At 41.4% G+C, this 13,727-nt stretch overlaps 1 protein-coding gene across 3 annotated transcripts in view; it reads right to left on the bottom strand.

Annotated features, from left to right (window-relative positions):
- Positions 1–286: 286 nt before the first annotated feature.
- CLIP4 (CAP-Gly domain containing linker protein family member 4) overlaps positions 287–13,727 on the bottom strand; it is a 32,653-nt gene continuing 19,212 nt past the window's right edge. For 2 of the 3 annotated variants that reach the window (XM_054063137.1, XM_009562554.2), the window contains 8 exons: positions 13,375–13,515; positions 10,797–10,880; positions 7,718–7,858; positions 7,179–7,310; positions 4,400–4,523; positions 3,548–3,612; positions 2,746–2,818; positions 287–2,151 (listed from right to left, as the gene is read on the bottom strand). In XM_054063137.1, the coding sequence (XP_053919112.1) occupies positions 1,830–2,151; positions 2,746–2,818; positions 3,548–3,612; positions 4,400–4,523; positions 7,179–7,310; positions 7,718–7,858; positions 10,797–10,880; positions 13,375–13,515 (1,082 nt within the window). In that variant the 3' untranslated portion in view covers positions 287–1,829. The remainder of the gene's footprint in view (positions 2,152–2,745; positions 2,819–3,547; positions 3,613–4,399; positions 4,524–7,178; positions 7,311–7,717; positions 7,859–10,796; positions 10,881–13,374; positions 13,516–13,727) is intronic. The other variant, XM_054063136.1, reaches the window with a different exon arrangement.

Here is a 13,727-nt window from a genome sequence, read left to right on the forward strand (position 1 = left end):
CTGGAAGAACTCCAGTGCCTGTCAGGAAAAGCAGCGACAGCCACTCTGCCTCAGAAGGCAGAAAAATCAGCATTTCTGAGAGGGAGTGTTTCATCTCAGAAACCAGATTGCCCAGCAGGAGCACGGCGTGGGGACAGTTCAGGGAACACGAACACAGGATCACTGTGGCAGTCAGCAATGCTTGAAGGCACAAACATTGCTGCTCCATGCTGCATCCTCTGTGTAAACTGTACGTAAGAGCAGAAAGGAGAGGGTTCTCATCCCATAACCACTTCATAAAATCCTTTTTGTTGGGCTGTTCACCATGGTTTCATTTTACTGGTACCAGCGAGAAACAGATACTGGACAAAGCAAAGTTCAGTACATCACCAAGTATCCACAGCTTCAAATAGAAAGCACTGATTCTTTTTTTTTTTTACATTCAAAATTTACAGCATTAAAAACTCCCCTAAGTTAGAATACAATATGCATTATTTTAAATACAGCTCAGAAAAATAGCTACAGCAATATTTAAGAGGTAACAGCAGCAGATTTCTGTCTAAAAATATGATATTATGGTGTAATTTAAAGTGTCACTTCAAGTAGGCAGGAGCAAGCAGAGCATTTAAGAATAAAATGACTGTTCTGAACACAAAGCCATCCTGATAACGTTTACATATGCTGAGCAATTAAAAGACACCATATGTTTAAAACATGGACATGAGAGTAAAAGGCTGTTTTAAAAGGCTGATATGCAAATAATGTCACATCAGGGTGTGTTAACAAAGCTAACCTAAACCTACCCTTAATTTATCATAACACTCTTAAAAGAAACTGATAGTGGAAACCATTCCAAAGGAAACAAAGAGCCAGGTATCACACACAAATTAAGTCATGTTCATAGCTCCCTTGAAAGCCCTGCATATCAGCCACAGGAATCCACACTGTACTTATACAGGCTTAATAACCCTGATGAGGCTGTTGTGTACAGTTCCCCTCGGGGCTCATTTGCACATAAACGCCGTGGCACTCACAGCCACAGCACACCGAACACAGTCTGTAAAAGGAGGGAAAGCTCTCCGAGAGAGCGCAAAGTGCATTAGTTTAGAGAGTGCTTCCTCTATGCAGCTTTTTCTGCAAATGCATACATAAAAAGTGCTTTTTCTTATGCATGCTGACATGCAGCATGGTTGTGCTTTGAAAGGTTTTGCTGTTTAAATGCGGCTGTGCACTGGGATGGCCGCAAAGACATAGACTCATCAGCCCTTTTGTGCTCTGGAGGGATGAGAAGAGCAGGAGCTGAATGATAAGATATAAAAATACTTCACAACTGCTTAAAAAAAGGATCATTTGCTTCCTTATTGCTAGCAGCTGGTACCGGACCTGCCAAGGTGACCGCTAACCAGACTGTCACTCACTAACCACCTCTGTCAAACACATGCAACGCACAAAGCGTTACCACTTCATTACTACACAGAGGAAAATCATTTCAATACTGCATGAATCACAAAGCAACTGCAGAGAATGGCAGAGCTACTCCCATTCTCCAACTGAAGCATTATTCCAATAACAGCAGCTCAAAGCCACACTGCTTTTGCAGCACCCTTCCCAGGCAAGGGCTGCTTCAGCAGGAGAAACAGGACAGTGGCTTTAATTCTTAATGCAACTGAACATTATCTCTATTTATACATATATATTAAAATATAGATTTTTACACACACACATATATCCTTACCTAAATATAGATAAAATCCAAATACAGATTTAATAATTTAAAAATAAGTTTGTGTTCTAGATGGGGTCCTGTGTGCCTTCAATACTTATTTCCTATTGTGAAAGCCCCTTCTGGCTCAGCAAATATCATCCACAAGTTTTGCCCCATTAATCCCGCGATAGGTTACTCTGCTGGGCCGAACTAAGACCCCATGGTTCAGCTTACAGGTGAAGTAGCGCTTTTCCCCAACGGAGCCGTCGTTCTTTCCCTTGGCACTTCGGAGCTCGAGTCCAAGCCATATCCCCGGCGCAAAGTCTGTAGGCCCGATGTACCTGATGGTGCCCATTTCATTGGAGCTGGTCAGCAGAACCTGAGAGCCTTCGTGCAGCTTCACCGGTCCCTCAGCGTGAGCTGTAGGGGTGTTACTCCAGCTGCGCCGCAATGCAGAGCTCTTGGATCTGGTTAGGAAAAAAAGAGGGGAAAAAGTCCTATTTTCTATAAAGCACTAGGGGCAGATCCATAATTTGGTGAAGGACGGAAAAACTCAAATCCCTTCTTAAAAAAAATGGGTTTGATGTCTTGTCACCAGCAAAATCTGTCCTAACATTAACTGAAATATGTGGGACCTTGATTTACTTTCACCCGATGTGAGGATCCACTGTATTTACCGTAGATGATAATAAATTAAGCAGTACTTGGGGCTTGGAAAAATTCAGCCAAAACAGCTTTTAGCCTGCAAGCACTAGTCAGGAACACCAGGACAAAGTGAAACCCTTTCACAAGGCCCCTACACTTCCAGCTGTGTGAGGACACCAGAATTTGGAGAATATGCAGTGAGGAAGACCTGGAAAACAACCTTAATGCCAACCTGAACTCCAGGACTGTACTGGATACCCACAGGGAAACAGTCTACAACTGATCCATTCTGGGAGAAAAAAAAAAACTAACGTGTAAAGCTCTGGATGTAAAGCACACGCAAAGATTTGCCCTTGAACAGAAACAGCAACGCTAACAGCCAACTCACCCAAACATTTCAAACTCGGAACACTCACCTGGCAAAGGAATTCCTTCTGCTTATCTCCTTTTGTGAAGATGCAGAAGTGGTGCTTCGGCTGCGTCTGAAACCTAACGGGAAAGCCTCATAAGCTGTGTAAGACCTTAAAAAAAAATCCCAACCTCTTATGACCTATTGTGTGTGTTTTCGGTTACCCTGCTTCCACTTCACTTGCTGCACATTCTCCTCTCTAATCTGGAAATAAGTGATGAAACTTCTCTTGAAATTAATGTCCATAACACACTCAGGTTTTTGGAGGACAGAAAAGCAATTAAACAAACCGAACAAGGGTGATTTAAAGCAGCCTTTTCACAAAAGCTTAGAAAGGCAAAAAGATAAATAACTACTTCCAGTTTGTGTCAGAAGTTTTAGTAATTCCATATGGACGCGCCCCTACACTGACCCCTTGGATCAATCTCAGTTTAGATTAAGGAGCAGGTTCCATTTACAATTAACTCTGATTAGAATGCAACAGAGTAAGAAGGGAAGAGCATCATAAGAGAAATTTAACTCTGACATCGTATTTCTGCAGGCTATATTTATATATTTATATAATTTATATATTTATGTAATTTATATATTTGTATATATTTTGTATATTTATATATAAATATATAAATATAATCATATTATATATTCTATATTTTAGGAAGGGACCAGCCAGGCTCCTGGCTGGTATTTGGGCTGCTTTGAAAATCTGTTGTGCTTCTGGAGAAGCTGGCTTTGTACAGTGGGTTCTGGGTGCAGAACGTTAGCCTATGGTAGGCAAGCTAAGCCAAATCAGTCTCTTACAGTCCTACCTGGAAAAGTGTGATTCATTTTACTCAACGAAGTCTCTGCGAGAGAATCCAGAGAACCTGTCAGTCTGAAAAGCAATAACACAACAGAAGTCATTTCAGCTCAACTCTGCACACACCTACTGCTGGAGTCCTTCTTGTCAAATGTTTATTAAGTTCTGATTCCTCCCCTTCTCCATCTCCTTCCAGGAGACACCAACATTTCAGCTGCAATCAGGCTGGTATGGAAAAGCTGCTCACAGCAAACTAGTTTATTCATGATAACTTGCCCTTCACTCAGAGAGAGTGCATTTTGCAGCAAGTTCTTCCAACTTGTGGCAAAGTTCTCCCCAGCTATGGTATTCAGGGAAAGAAAAGCAAGAACGCATCTGGCAAAGTAAGTGGACACAAATACAAGAGGACAGAGCACAGTATTCCTCAGATGTTCTTCCCGAAACCTAACAAAGAGACTACGAAGTGGTAGATGCTTTGGTTCCTATGCTGTTAGCCAGAATGAGAACAGCACTTCCAGTCATGTTCCAGCGTAGCTTCCTTTAAAACTCTCATTTAGCTTGGTGCAGCAGGACTAAGAAATGACAGCAAGGTGTAATGATCAGACCGTATCAGAAATGGAGGGACTGTAGTGAAAAATACTTGCAGTGGCTGAAAGAGGGGAAGCTGCATTTCAAATGCTTTGAAATACTCTGCTTTCAAATGGCTGATCTAAACCCCACCAGGATTTTAATGGAGGTTATCAGCTCCCGTTAGCAGAGAACATTTAGTTCTTCCCTAGCTGCTGTAAAACTTCATTTCCCATTGGAAATATGGTAAGAAAGTGTTTGGCGACACAAATGTGAAACCCACTTCAGTGCTTACCTCTGCACCCGAGACGGTGGTGCAAATATCCCATATCTGGGAAGGCAACGGAAGTACTGAACACCTCCCACCGAGCCATCATTCTTCCCATGAGGCTTGTCCAATTCAATTCCACACCAGAATCCTACATTCCAAAACAGTAAAACCAAGGTATTTTGAACAAAACAGCACAGCTTTTTCGTCATCTGGACAGTCGGTACAGTTGCTGTTCGCTCACATCAAGGAAAGCAGCTTCTAGTTAGACTGTCTAGATAGATCATCATAATAAATATTATAAAATAATTGTGACTACATAAAAATCCATATCAGAATAAATCTTATTATCTCATGCCATTTTAATTAATATAGACAAGATGAAACCTTGTATATATATACTGGAGTCAACTGGAGTGTTACCGAATGTGACAGGGGCTATTTGACAAAAAAGTAGGTGGGAAAGAGCAGTAGTGGTGGTTCAAGTTTCTCTCTTCAGTCCTCAGACCACAAGGTTCATGCCTCATCTGAGATAATCAACACTAAAATTACAGTTTTGCTATTAATTCATCCCTTCTCTCCATCGAGCAAGCTCTAATTAATACAAATGACAAGGCTAGTTGTACAATATTGGGAGAAGGGTGGAAGAACCAGAACTAGCCAGCAGTTCATCTCCACTGAGCAGGCATCCGGATGTTAATAAGCATGATCATTCACAATCTGTGATAAATGAGAGCTAATTACAGAAAGGTGCTAAATTTCATACTCCATTAGCAGCCCGTATGCCATCCATCCCCAAAAGATTCTGAATTTAATTCGAGTCACTCGGTATGAAGGCACTGGATAACATGGGAATTCCAATTACCAGCTCGTGAAGCACAGCAATGACAGCTTATGCATTAGAAGGGCTCCATGCGACAGAAGTTCTCCACTTCCTTACAGAATCAAACAAAGCTCGCATTGCAGCAAAAGAAACAGTTTAGGTAACCTCCCAGAGCTTTGTAGAATCATAAAGGTTGGAAAAGAGCTCTTAAGTTCATCCAGTCCAACCCTCAGCCCAATACCACCTTGCCTAGTAAACCACGGCCTGAAGTGCCACGTTTGAATGCTTTCTGAACCCCTCCAGGGATGGAGGTGATACATATTGAAACTGAAACACCTAAAAATGCGTCTGTCATTTTCTGTACATTAGTGGGTTTGCAAAGAGCGAAGATCTGTCGTCTCCCATCCTCACTTCTTACAATGCCATGGGTTTCTCCAAACAACTTCATTCCCTAACCTGGGCAGAGAGTGAGGAGACTTACCCTGTTGGACAGCGTTCTGATTTTACACTTGTTTGAGTGTTTGGAAAGCCAGCCCTTCTCTCATTGTTTACTTAGTAAGCAACCACCTGAAGGTAGGAATGATCATGTGAAAGTGTAGGAATTAGTTAATAGCTGTAGCTTAAGCCAGGACACTGGGGAAATGGGCAAGAATGAAAACTACGTAGCCTGGGCCACAATCCCACATTCCATCACCCTAATGTTCTTTTAAAATATTGATGCCACCAAGCATCAAGAGAGTGCATCGCCACTTCCACATCCATCAAATGGGCTTCATTTAGAATCACAGAATCATTCAGTTGGAAAAGACCTTTGAGATCATTGAGTCCAACCATACTTGTCCATGACTAAACCATATCCCTGAGCACTTCATCTACCCAACTTTTAAATACCTCCAGGGATGGGAGACTCCACCACCTCCCTGGGCAGTCTGTGCCAGTGCTTTATAACACTTTTGGTGAAGTAATTTTTCCTAATACCCAGTCTAAATCTCCCCCTGGCAGAACTTGAGGCTATTTCTTCTCGTCCTATCGCCTACCACTTGGGAGAAGAGACCAACAACCACCTCACTACAAGCAGGTAGCTGTAGACAGCGATAAGGTCTCCCCTCAGCCTCCTTTTCTCCAGGCTAAACAGTTCCAGTTGTCTCAGCCGCCTCTCATAAGCCCCTTCACCAGCTTCACTGCCCTTCTCTGGAAAGGGCGCTCCAGCCCCTCAGCATCCTTCTTGTAGTGAGAGGCCAGGCACTTACACAAAGCCAGCTGGTAAGCACCAGTGTTACTCTTGCAAGGATAAAATTACAGATAAGGACTAAAGAACACAGAATGTATTAGAAAGGATAGGCATTCAGAGACTAGTTTCTGTAACTTAGAACAAGTCACTTCCATATGAAAACACTTGGAGCCACTGCAATCTATTTTTCTGAAAGGGGAAGGAGAAAACGGTGGTAGGGTTCAGGGCTTTTTGAGATGTTTGTAACTTTTCATCTGTCCTGTGACCTAAAGGTTTGTTAGTCGAGATTTAAATGTTTGCAATTACCCTCTTAAAGATGCCAAACAGATAAAAATGAGACAGCCATATGACACAGTGTACCAATACTGCAAGAAGTGAGCTGTGTCAAAAAGGCTTACTACAAAAATAAAAGCTGGGATCTCTCTTTGGAGACTAAACCATTTTCAGAAAGCTCTGTAACACCACCTACGATTTGGACATCAAAATATTTCTCCTACTTAAGTTATGGCAAACAAGTAAAAGTTGCATTTTAAACCATTATTTTTCCTGGCAGTTGCATTAAAGTATTAAAATACGTTAAAAAAAAAATTAAATGCAATATTAGAGAGACAGAACTAAAATAAATAAACCAGTAAATTCAGAACTCTTTTAGAGGAGTTAGGAAGAAGGAAAAGTTCTTTTAACCTTCATGTCTTCACATGCAAGCTATTCCGTACGGATTCTAGGACACACAAAATGAGTATTGCAAATACCTGGTGCAAATTTTGTCGTCCCACAAAATCTAACAGTGCCAGTCCTCTGTCCTACCACCAGCACTCTGTCTCCAACCTGAATTTCTGCCTCATCAAAAGGGTTTTTCCTTATAGCCGGAGAATTATGCAACCCTGTTCAACAGAAGAATGAGATCTGAAATTAGTGATGTATCGTTAGAATTTAAGGCAGTCTTAGGCAGTAAGCCAACTGATGGGCAAACAGAGGCTGGCTCTTTCATACAGCATACCTTTAACACATGGCAACACACCACAAACTGTGCTTAGACAAAGAATTGCTTTGATTCAGCATGAACAATGCAGACTGCAGCCGCTCCTCTGCAGTGACCAACTCTAAGAACACTGCTTGAAGATGTTCTAAAAGGTTGCCAAACTTAAGTTTATGGTTAAACTACTTCCCAAGAGTCTGTCTTGAGCCATCTCAGGTTCTGAAACAGCATGAGTGGTTCTATGTAAGTATTTGATACAGCAGTAAACTCCCACCCATGAAAATACACCTCAGTGAAACAGTGCAACCATACCAGCACTGGTTTTAGATGAGGCAGAAGATGTTCTGGTCACTGCCTTTTTATTGCTGCTGGTCGAGTTCCATTTCCTGGAGTAATTCTGTTTGCCTTCCAAGGAGGCAGTAGAGGAGGAGGAACTGCTGTACCCAAGAAAGCCTGAAAGACAAACAGCAATTGTCCTTCTGACATTTGGAAAAGGACCCGTTAAGAAGGAAAGCTGCTCTAGGAAGGAAATTCTGTTCTCCACAGTGGGCAGAACACAAAGTGAAAAACCAGCATTGGGGGTTGTAGGGCAGCACTGACACAAATGCCTATCAGGAGTGACATGGGTACATCGGACTCCGCCTTGGGAATGCAGGGATAGTTCAGTACTGGAAGAGGTCTCCAAAGCCGTTCTTCATTACTCCGTGGAAGTGCTTCTAAGCAGTCCCAGGCATATTGATTAAAACACAGGAGTGTAAGAAACAAGAGGTCATAGCACCATTCTTTCGGTACCTCGTCCATTAAAGATTCGATGGGAAACAGAAGGAAGATGATATTATAGGAGTGAATTATTGTCTGGAGAGCCTACCGTATTCCATTACATTCTGCATGAATATTACAGTATGCACTATAAAATACAAACAGGAAATAAAACACTTTTATTTCCATTTGCAAACCATGGTATCTAAACTGTCCAGTAAGACTTAATTCCACTTTCCTCATTCCTTTTCAAGGCTCTCCCCTTTCCTACCTGCTTCTGCCCCAAGCAAGGCAGGGTACACAGCAGGACATCTCTCTGCCTCAGTTTCTCAATGGAAAAAATTAAGATAATATTGCTTTATCAAACTTCTCAGAATTCCAAGACACTCAATTCATAAGTTTTCATAGAGCACCTCAATATCAACACAAGGTCAGTGTATTCAACATAATTTAAGCCTCCAATTTGGCAAAAGAAGAAGAGAACTGCAGGAAAACATGCAGTAGTCAAAGAAAAGTTTTGGTATCCAGGAACAGAAATCTAAAGACCAAGATACCGGCTGCAGCTGTGCTACAATGTAGAAGACACACATTACTGACTATACTGTGACTGAACGGGCAAACTTCAGCTTCAAGGCCAAGGTATAAAGACCCGTGTGCATTTGCAAATGCATACAACCAGTCCATGGTTAGAATTTCATCCAGTGGGGGATCCACTGGAGTTCAGACTACCCAGCACTTCTACATGAATGCCACAAACACGGATGGCGCAGCAATACAGAAACCAAACCAGCCATTGAGCTGCCTCACTGTGTGGGAAACATGAAGCGGGAGAAGAGCAGCAGCAGGACTTCAGCCCGTCCTGTAATTCATTCTTATTCTATCAGGCAAAGCAGCTCTTCAGCAGATCACTCCCCACAGGTTGGTGCTTGACCTGTTCCTAAAACGCTTCCAGCAGGGAGATCTCAACTGTTGGTCACAATTATCTTTACTGGTACAGGAAGGTTTTCCCCCCTGCTAACATAAAACCTGAAAGTTTGAGTTTTAGCTCAAGATTCCTTCCTCTCATTACACATGCAGAATGGGCTGTACTGTTCTTCGTATTTGAAAGCTTCATGATTTATCCCTTTAATTTTCTTTTTAATCACACAGTCACAAATGACATCAGCCTTTTCTCCTGGCATGTTTTGTACCTCCAGTTAATGCAGTGTCTCCTCTGAACTCTCTCCAGGTGATGCACAGCATTTTTGAAATGTAGCCTCTAAAACTGGATGCAGTGCTTGAGCCAAGGCCTAACCCATAGCAAGCAAAACAGCCAGGCTATCTCACGTATCCGACAGCTGACATTCTTTTTTGTACATACTGGAACCTTCCCAGTTGACACAGATGTCTCAGGTTTAACTTCTAACACTCAAGATCCCCATGCCTTTTCCTACACAACTATTGCCAGGCACACCATTCCAGGCTGTTTCAGTTAACTGTTTTAGCCTTGCTACAGAACTCTGTAGTTGTCCTTAAGTACTTTAAGCTGGATGTTTGATTTTCCTAAAGGCTCTGCACCTGCCTTAAGGTGCAGAGCATCTAAATGAGTCTTCTCTCCACACCCCTTACAGCCTGCAAAACCTTTGGAGGCCTACTAATTGCAGAGATCATATTGTATCCATCAAGCCCAGACACTGGGCTGCCCATTAAGTCCACTATGTGACCAGAACCTGAACACCACGCCACTATGTGCCCTCCACAACAAAATGCTGGAAACCTATGTCTAGACAAGGGATTTTATCACTCACCTCTGAGAAAGTATCACATAGAACATTGATGGAATCCCTTACAGTAGTCTCTTCCTCACAACTCTTCACCGATGGAAGATATAAAAATGACACTTTTCTTCAAAAATGGTACATTCAAATCCACACTACCAATTATTTCAAAGCAATACTGCTTTGGCCATTTTTAGTTTGTTAGACAACCCTGAAAACAAGTTCCCTTTATGTTTGAAGTTCAGCACACAAAACACTGCTGTAGCAGAAGTCGCTATCCAATTCGGAAATGAGATAATTGCAGAGAGCAATTCATGTGCAAAAGGAAATGTTTAAGCTAGGGTTTCATTTCTTTTATTTGAAGTTTCTTATTATGGAGTCTTCCACGATACAAAGTCAGGCTGTTAAGTGCTGTTGGATGTGTGCTTCATTACACCAGCTTGAACATATGGACACAGGAGAGAATATCCATTCCAAAGAAACACCAGCACAGTTCTTCATCAAAATCCTAGCAGTGGTGATACAGGGCAAAAGGTCTCCCACAGAAACCCAGCGTGGGAATTCTGCAGGCCCTCCACAACATCCTTTACTAACAGATGGCTTTCAGCTTTAAGGGCTTGTCTACATTCTTGTCCACAGATCTGGACAGAAGCTGTTGCCAATCCATCACAGAGTGCCAGCCAAACAGCCACGCAAATTGGTCTTGCTCCTAGCAAATTAAATGCATACAGCCTGCCTGTACAGGCAGCCAAGGCAACTCTGTCATACAGTGCAGACACAAGACTTTTACCGAGGTAGGGCAGTAACTGTATTTCATCTGCCTTACACAAAATTTTTCTTCAAGATGTTAAAAAATAAGAAAAAAATCCATTTACCATCTTTCACAGGTACGTTTTTTCCCCTGGTAGCAGTCACACAGTTGGTTTCAGAAGCAATATCTTTTTTTGCTATATTTAGGCCTATAAAAAGAATATATATAATTAAATATACACATCCTAGCACTGAACAGTAATTTTGCAGTAAAGTCATGTGCAAAACAATTGGACAGATTTGCAGGGTAGTGGATACACAGATAGAATGGCTAAGAGATGCTCAAACTCCTGACAAATGGGTGAAATAAGCCTGTGCCACTGTTTGGATGGATAAACACAGATGTTAAACTCATTAAACCAGTCCAAACTATTCTGACAAACAATGAACAAATTGTCTGCAAACTATTAATGTTTACATTGAAGGAATTTTACTTAAAAATTTCCAACATGTACATCTATTATAGCACAACACATTTATAGCACTTAAGGTAAACTACCACTAGTATTAATGACACAATTTCTGCATTAAAGATTACACATAAGAGTTTTAAGACCAACTCTTCATTCCACCTACAAATAATGCAGTAAGCGTACCAATACCATTTTTAAGAGCCTAGCTTTTAAAGCAGCAATATTGTGATGTGAGGCTGAACTAGGAGAGCCACAGGAGTTCTAATTTGTGAACAGCTGGGCTTTTATGACAGGTTCCTACCCTCACTCAATGAAGAGCCAGCTCACCTATGATGGATCCTCTTCCTGTCATGAAAGAAAAATCACATCTTTTTTTTATTTAACTACCTCTCTCAGCTCAATTCAGATACAGGGACTGAACTAGTTTGCAGATGTACTGCATTTTCAGAAATCTATTGTTTAGAATCAAGGCATCGGATCAAAAATCTAGTGTTTGTACCCAAGAATACACTTTTCAGTTTGATCATAGCAATCCTTTCTCTAAAAAACTTGAAAGAGACCTGTTATCATCAATCTGGTGGATTATTCAAATCCAGCAGAAACCAATCAAATTTTGAAACCTCTCTGAAGTGTATTTTACTTTGCAACTTACAACCACATCTACAAAAAGCACGTTCGTTTTCCTTGGATCATTAAGCCTGTGCATTTCAGGGATGAGTTTAAAGGAAAGAGATGTAACCTGGAGATGGACAGAAACACTGCAAAGCAAAGTTCTGCCTCTGTAGTGTTTTCCTCCCCTCCACGCAGGGAATCAGCCAGTCACACTGATTCCAATGGACCTCTCAGCTACCCTTACAAATGGCAGCTCCAGGTTGCTGCTAGTAGATGTGAGATGATGCACAACTCACTCTGATTTTTACCTAAGCAAGCATTAAACGTTTAAAATGCACAAAGACACAAATACATCTTTGTGACAGAAAAGCTGGTTTATGACCACACTGTTTGGATCGCGCTGTCTGTAATGAGGAAACAGTCCTTGCCATTGCAGTTTAATCAGTTCTCAACAAACTGAGTCAACCACTGGGAAATATTCAACAGTCCAAGCCAGCATTGACCTGCTCCTTCACAATATCCCTAACAAACTAATTATTCTGAGAAGCTTTTTATGCAGGATGTCAATTTTATAAATAGATTAAACATTGTGCTAGGTGAAAATATATCCCATTGGGGCTTACTTTCTCCTCAGTCTATGTAGAGAAGACTTATATAAATCATCTGAAGTGCTGCCAGACTGCATCTCCTCCATGAAGCTGGCATGTTGTTTCTGTACCCTGCACATTGCCAGTACAGAGGGGAGTGCTTTGGAGTGTTTCAGTAAACGCAATGAGCATGTGTGTATGCACACCTTCCACCCCTTAGCATGAGTCACTTAAATGAGGTTTAAATGGCAGAAGAAATGCTGATGTAATGAATTTAATGACACTGTTACACAGCCACCCGGCCACGGGGCCAAATTACGCATGGTGGGCACTGCACACAGCAGGGAAGAGCCTAAATTCCAAACACTTGGCACCTAAACAGATGAGGAAAGATGCATCATTCCTGTTTCACAAGGAGGGAACTTACACAGAAGGACTTTCTAACTTGAATAAACTACTAAAGGACTAAACCAGAGTCAGGGACTGAGCATGGAACTGCCTTCAGATTACAGTGACATACCTTCTCACTTGCCTCCGATTTTATTCAGATAACTTAATCAGCAGGTGAAACACAATCAGTTAAATAGTTTCTTGATCATTTTGTCAAAAAATAAATTACATTACATTTCTTCAATTTCTACACATAAAGGTATATAGAGATTAGTTTCTAGTTTCTCACACATTTCAGTGAGATGTTTCTAATCCCCTTAAGTTTAGACATTTAATTGATATCGCAGCCCATCAGAAATTAACTGTAAAGACTCAGGAATCAATGTGGTGATGAGCTACCTTTTTTTGTGGAGTATATAAGACTGGAACCTGTCGTAGTACATTGGATCACTGTAATCACTAAGCGAGAACACTCAATGTCCTTCAATACCAGATAAAAGGCTAATGAACTTCTAATAACGAGAATACGTGCGTAATAAATATCTTACCAACTCCTCATCCCATGGGAGGTTCACGACTGGTGCTAATTCTTGAAGATTAGTAACTTTCTATTCTGCCTCTACATACAAGACAATACTCACCAGAATTCACCTTGGAAGTGATATGCGTCACATCTATCTTCTTGGATTTGACCAAAGGTGAAGACCGTACAGAAGAACTTCGTACAGAGGTTTTCTTGTGATTAGAAGCCTTGGTTATTTTAGAAAGAGGTGCAAAGATACCTGGGGAGAAGTTATATGTGCAAAAGAAGAACCAGGAGTGATAGCAATGTAACAAAACTTTCTGCTACTACTTCTTACATCTATTAAACAAGGTGTTTCCAGCCAGGACCATGGCTTACTGTGCTATTGCAGCACTCACAGGGGAGCAAGCGCTGACTTAAATGAACAGGGACACCAAAAGGCTTATCAAGCACCCTGAACAGAGCAATTAA

Source organism: Cuculus canorus, chromosome 3, assembly GCF_017976375.1.
Source record: "Cuculus canorus isolate bCucCan1 chromosome 3, bCucCan1.pri, whole genome shotgun sequence".
NCBI classification, from domain to species: domain Eukaryota; kingdom Metazoa; phylum Chordata; class Aves; order Cuculiformes; family Cuculidae; genus Cuculus; species Cuculus canorus.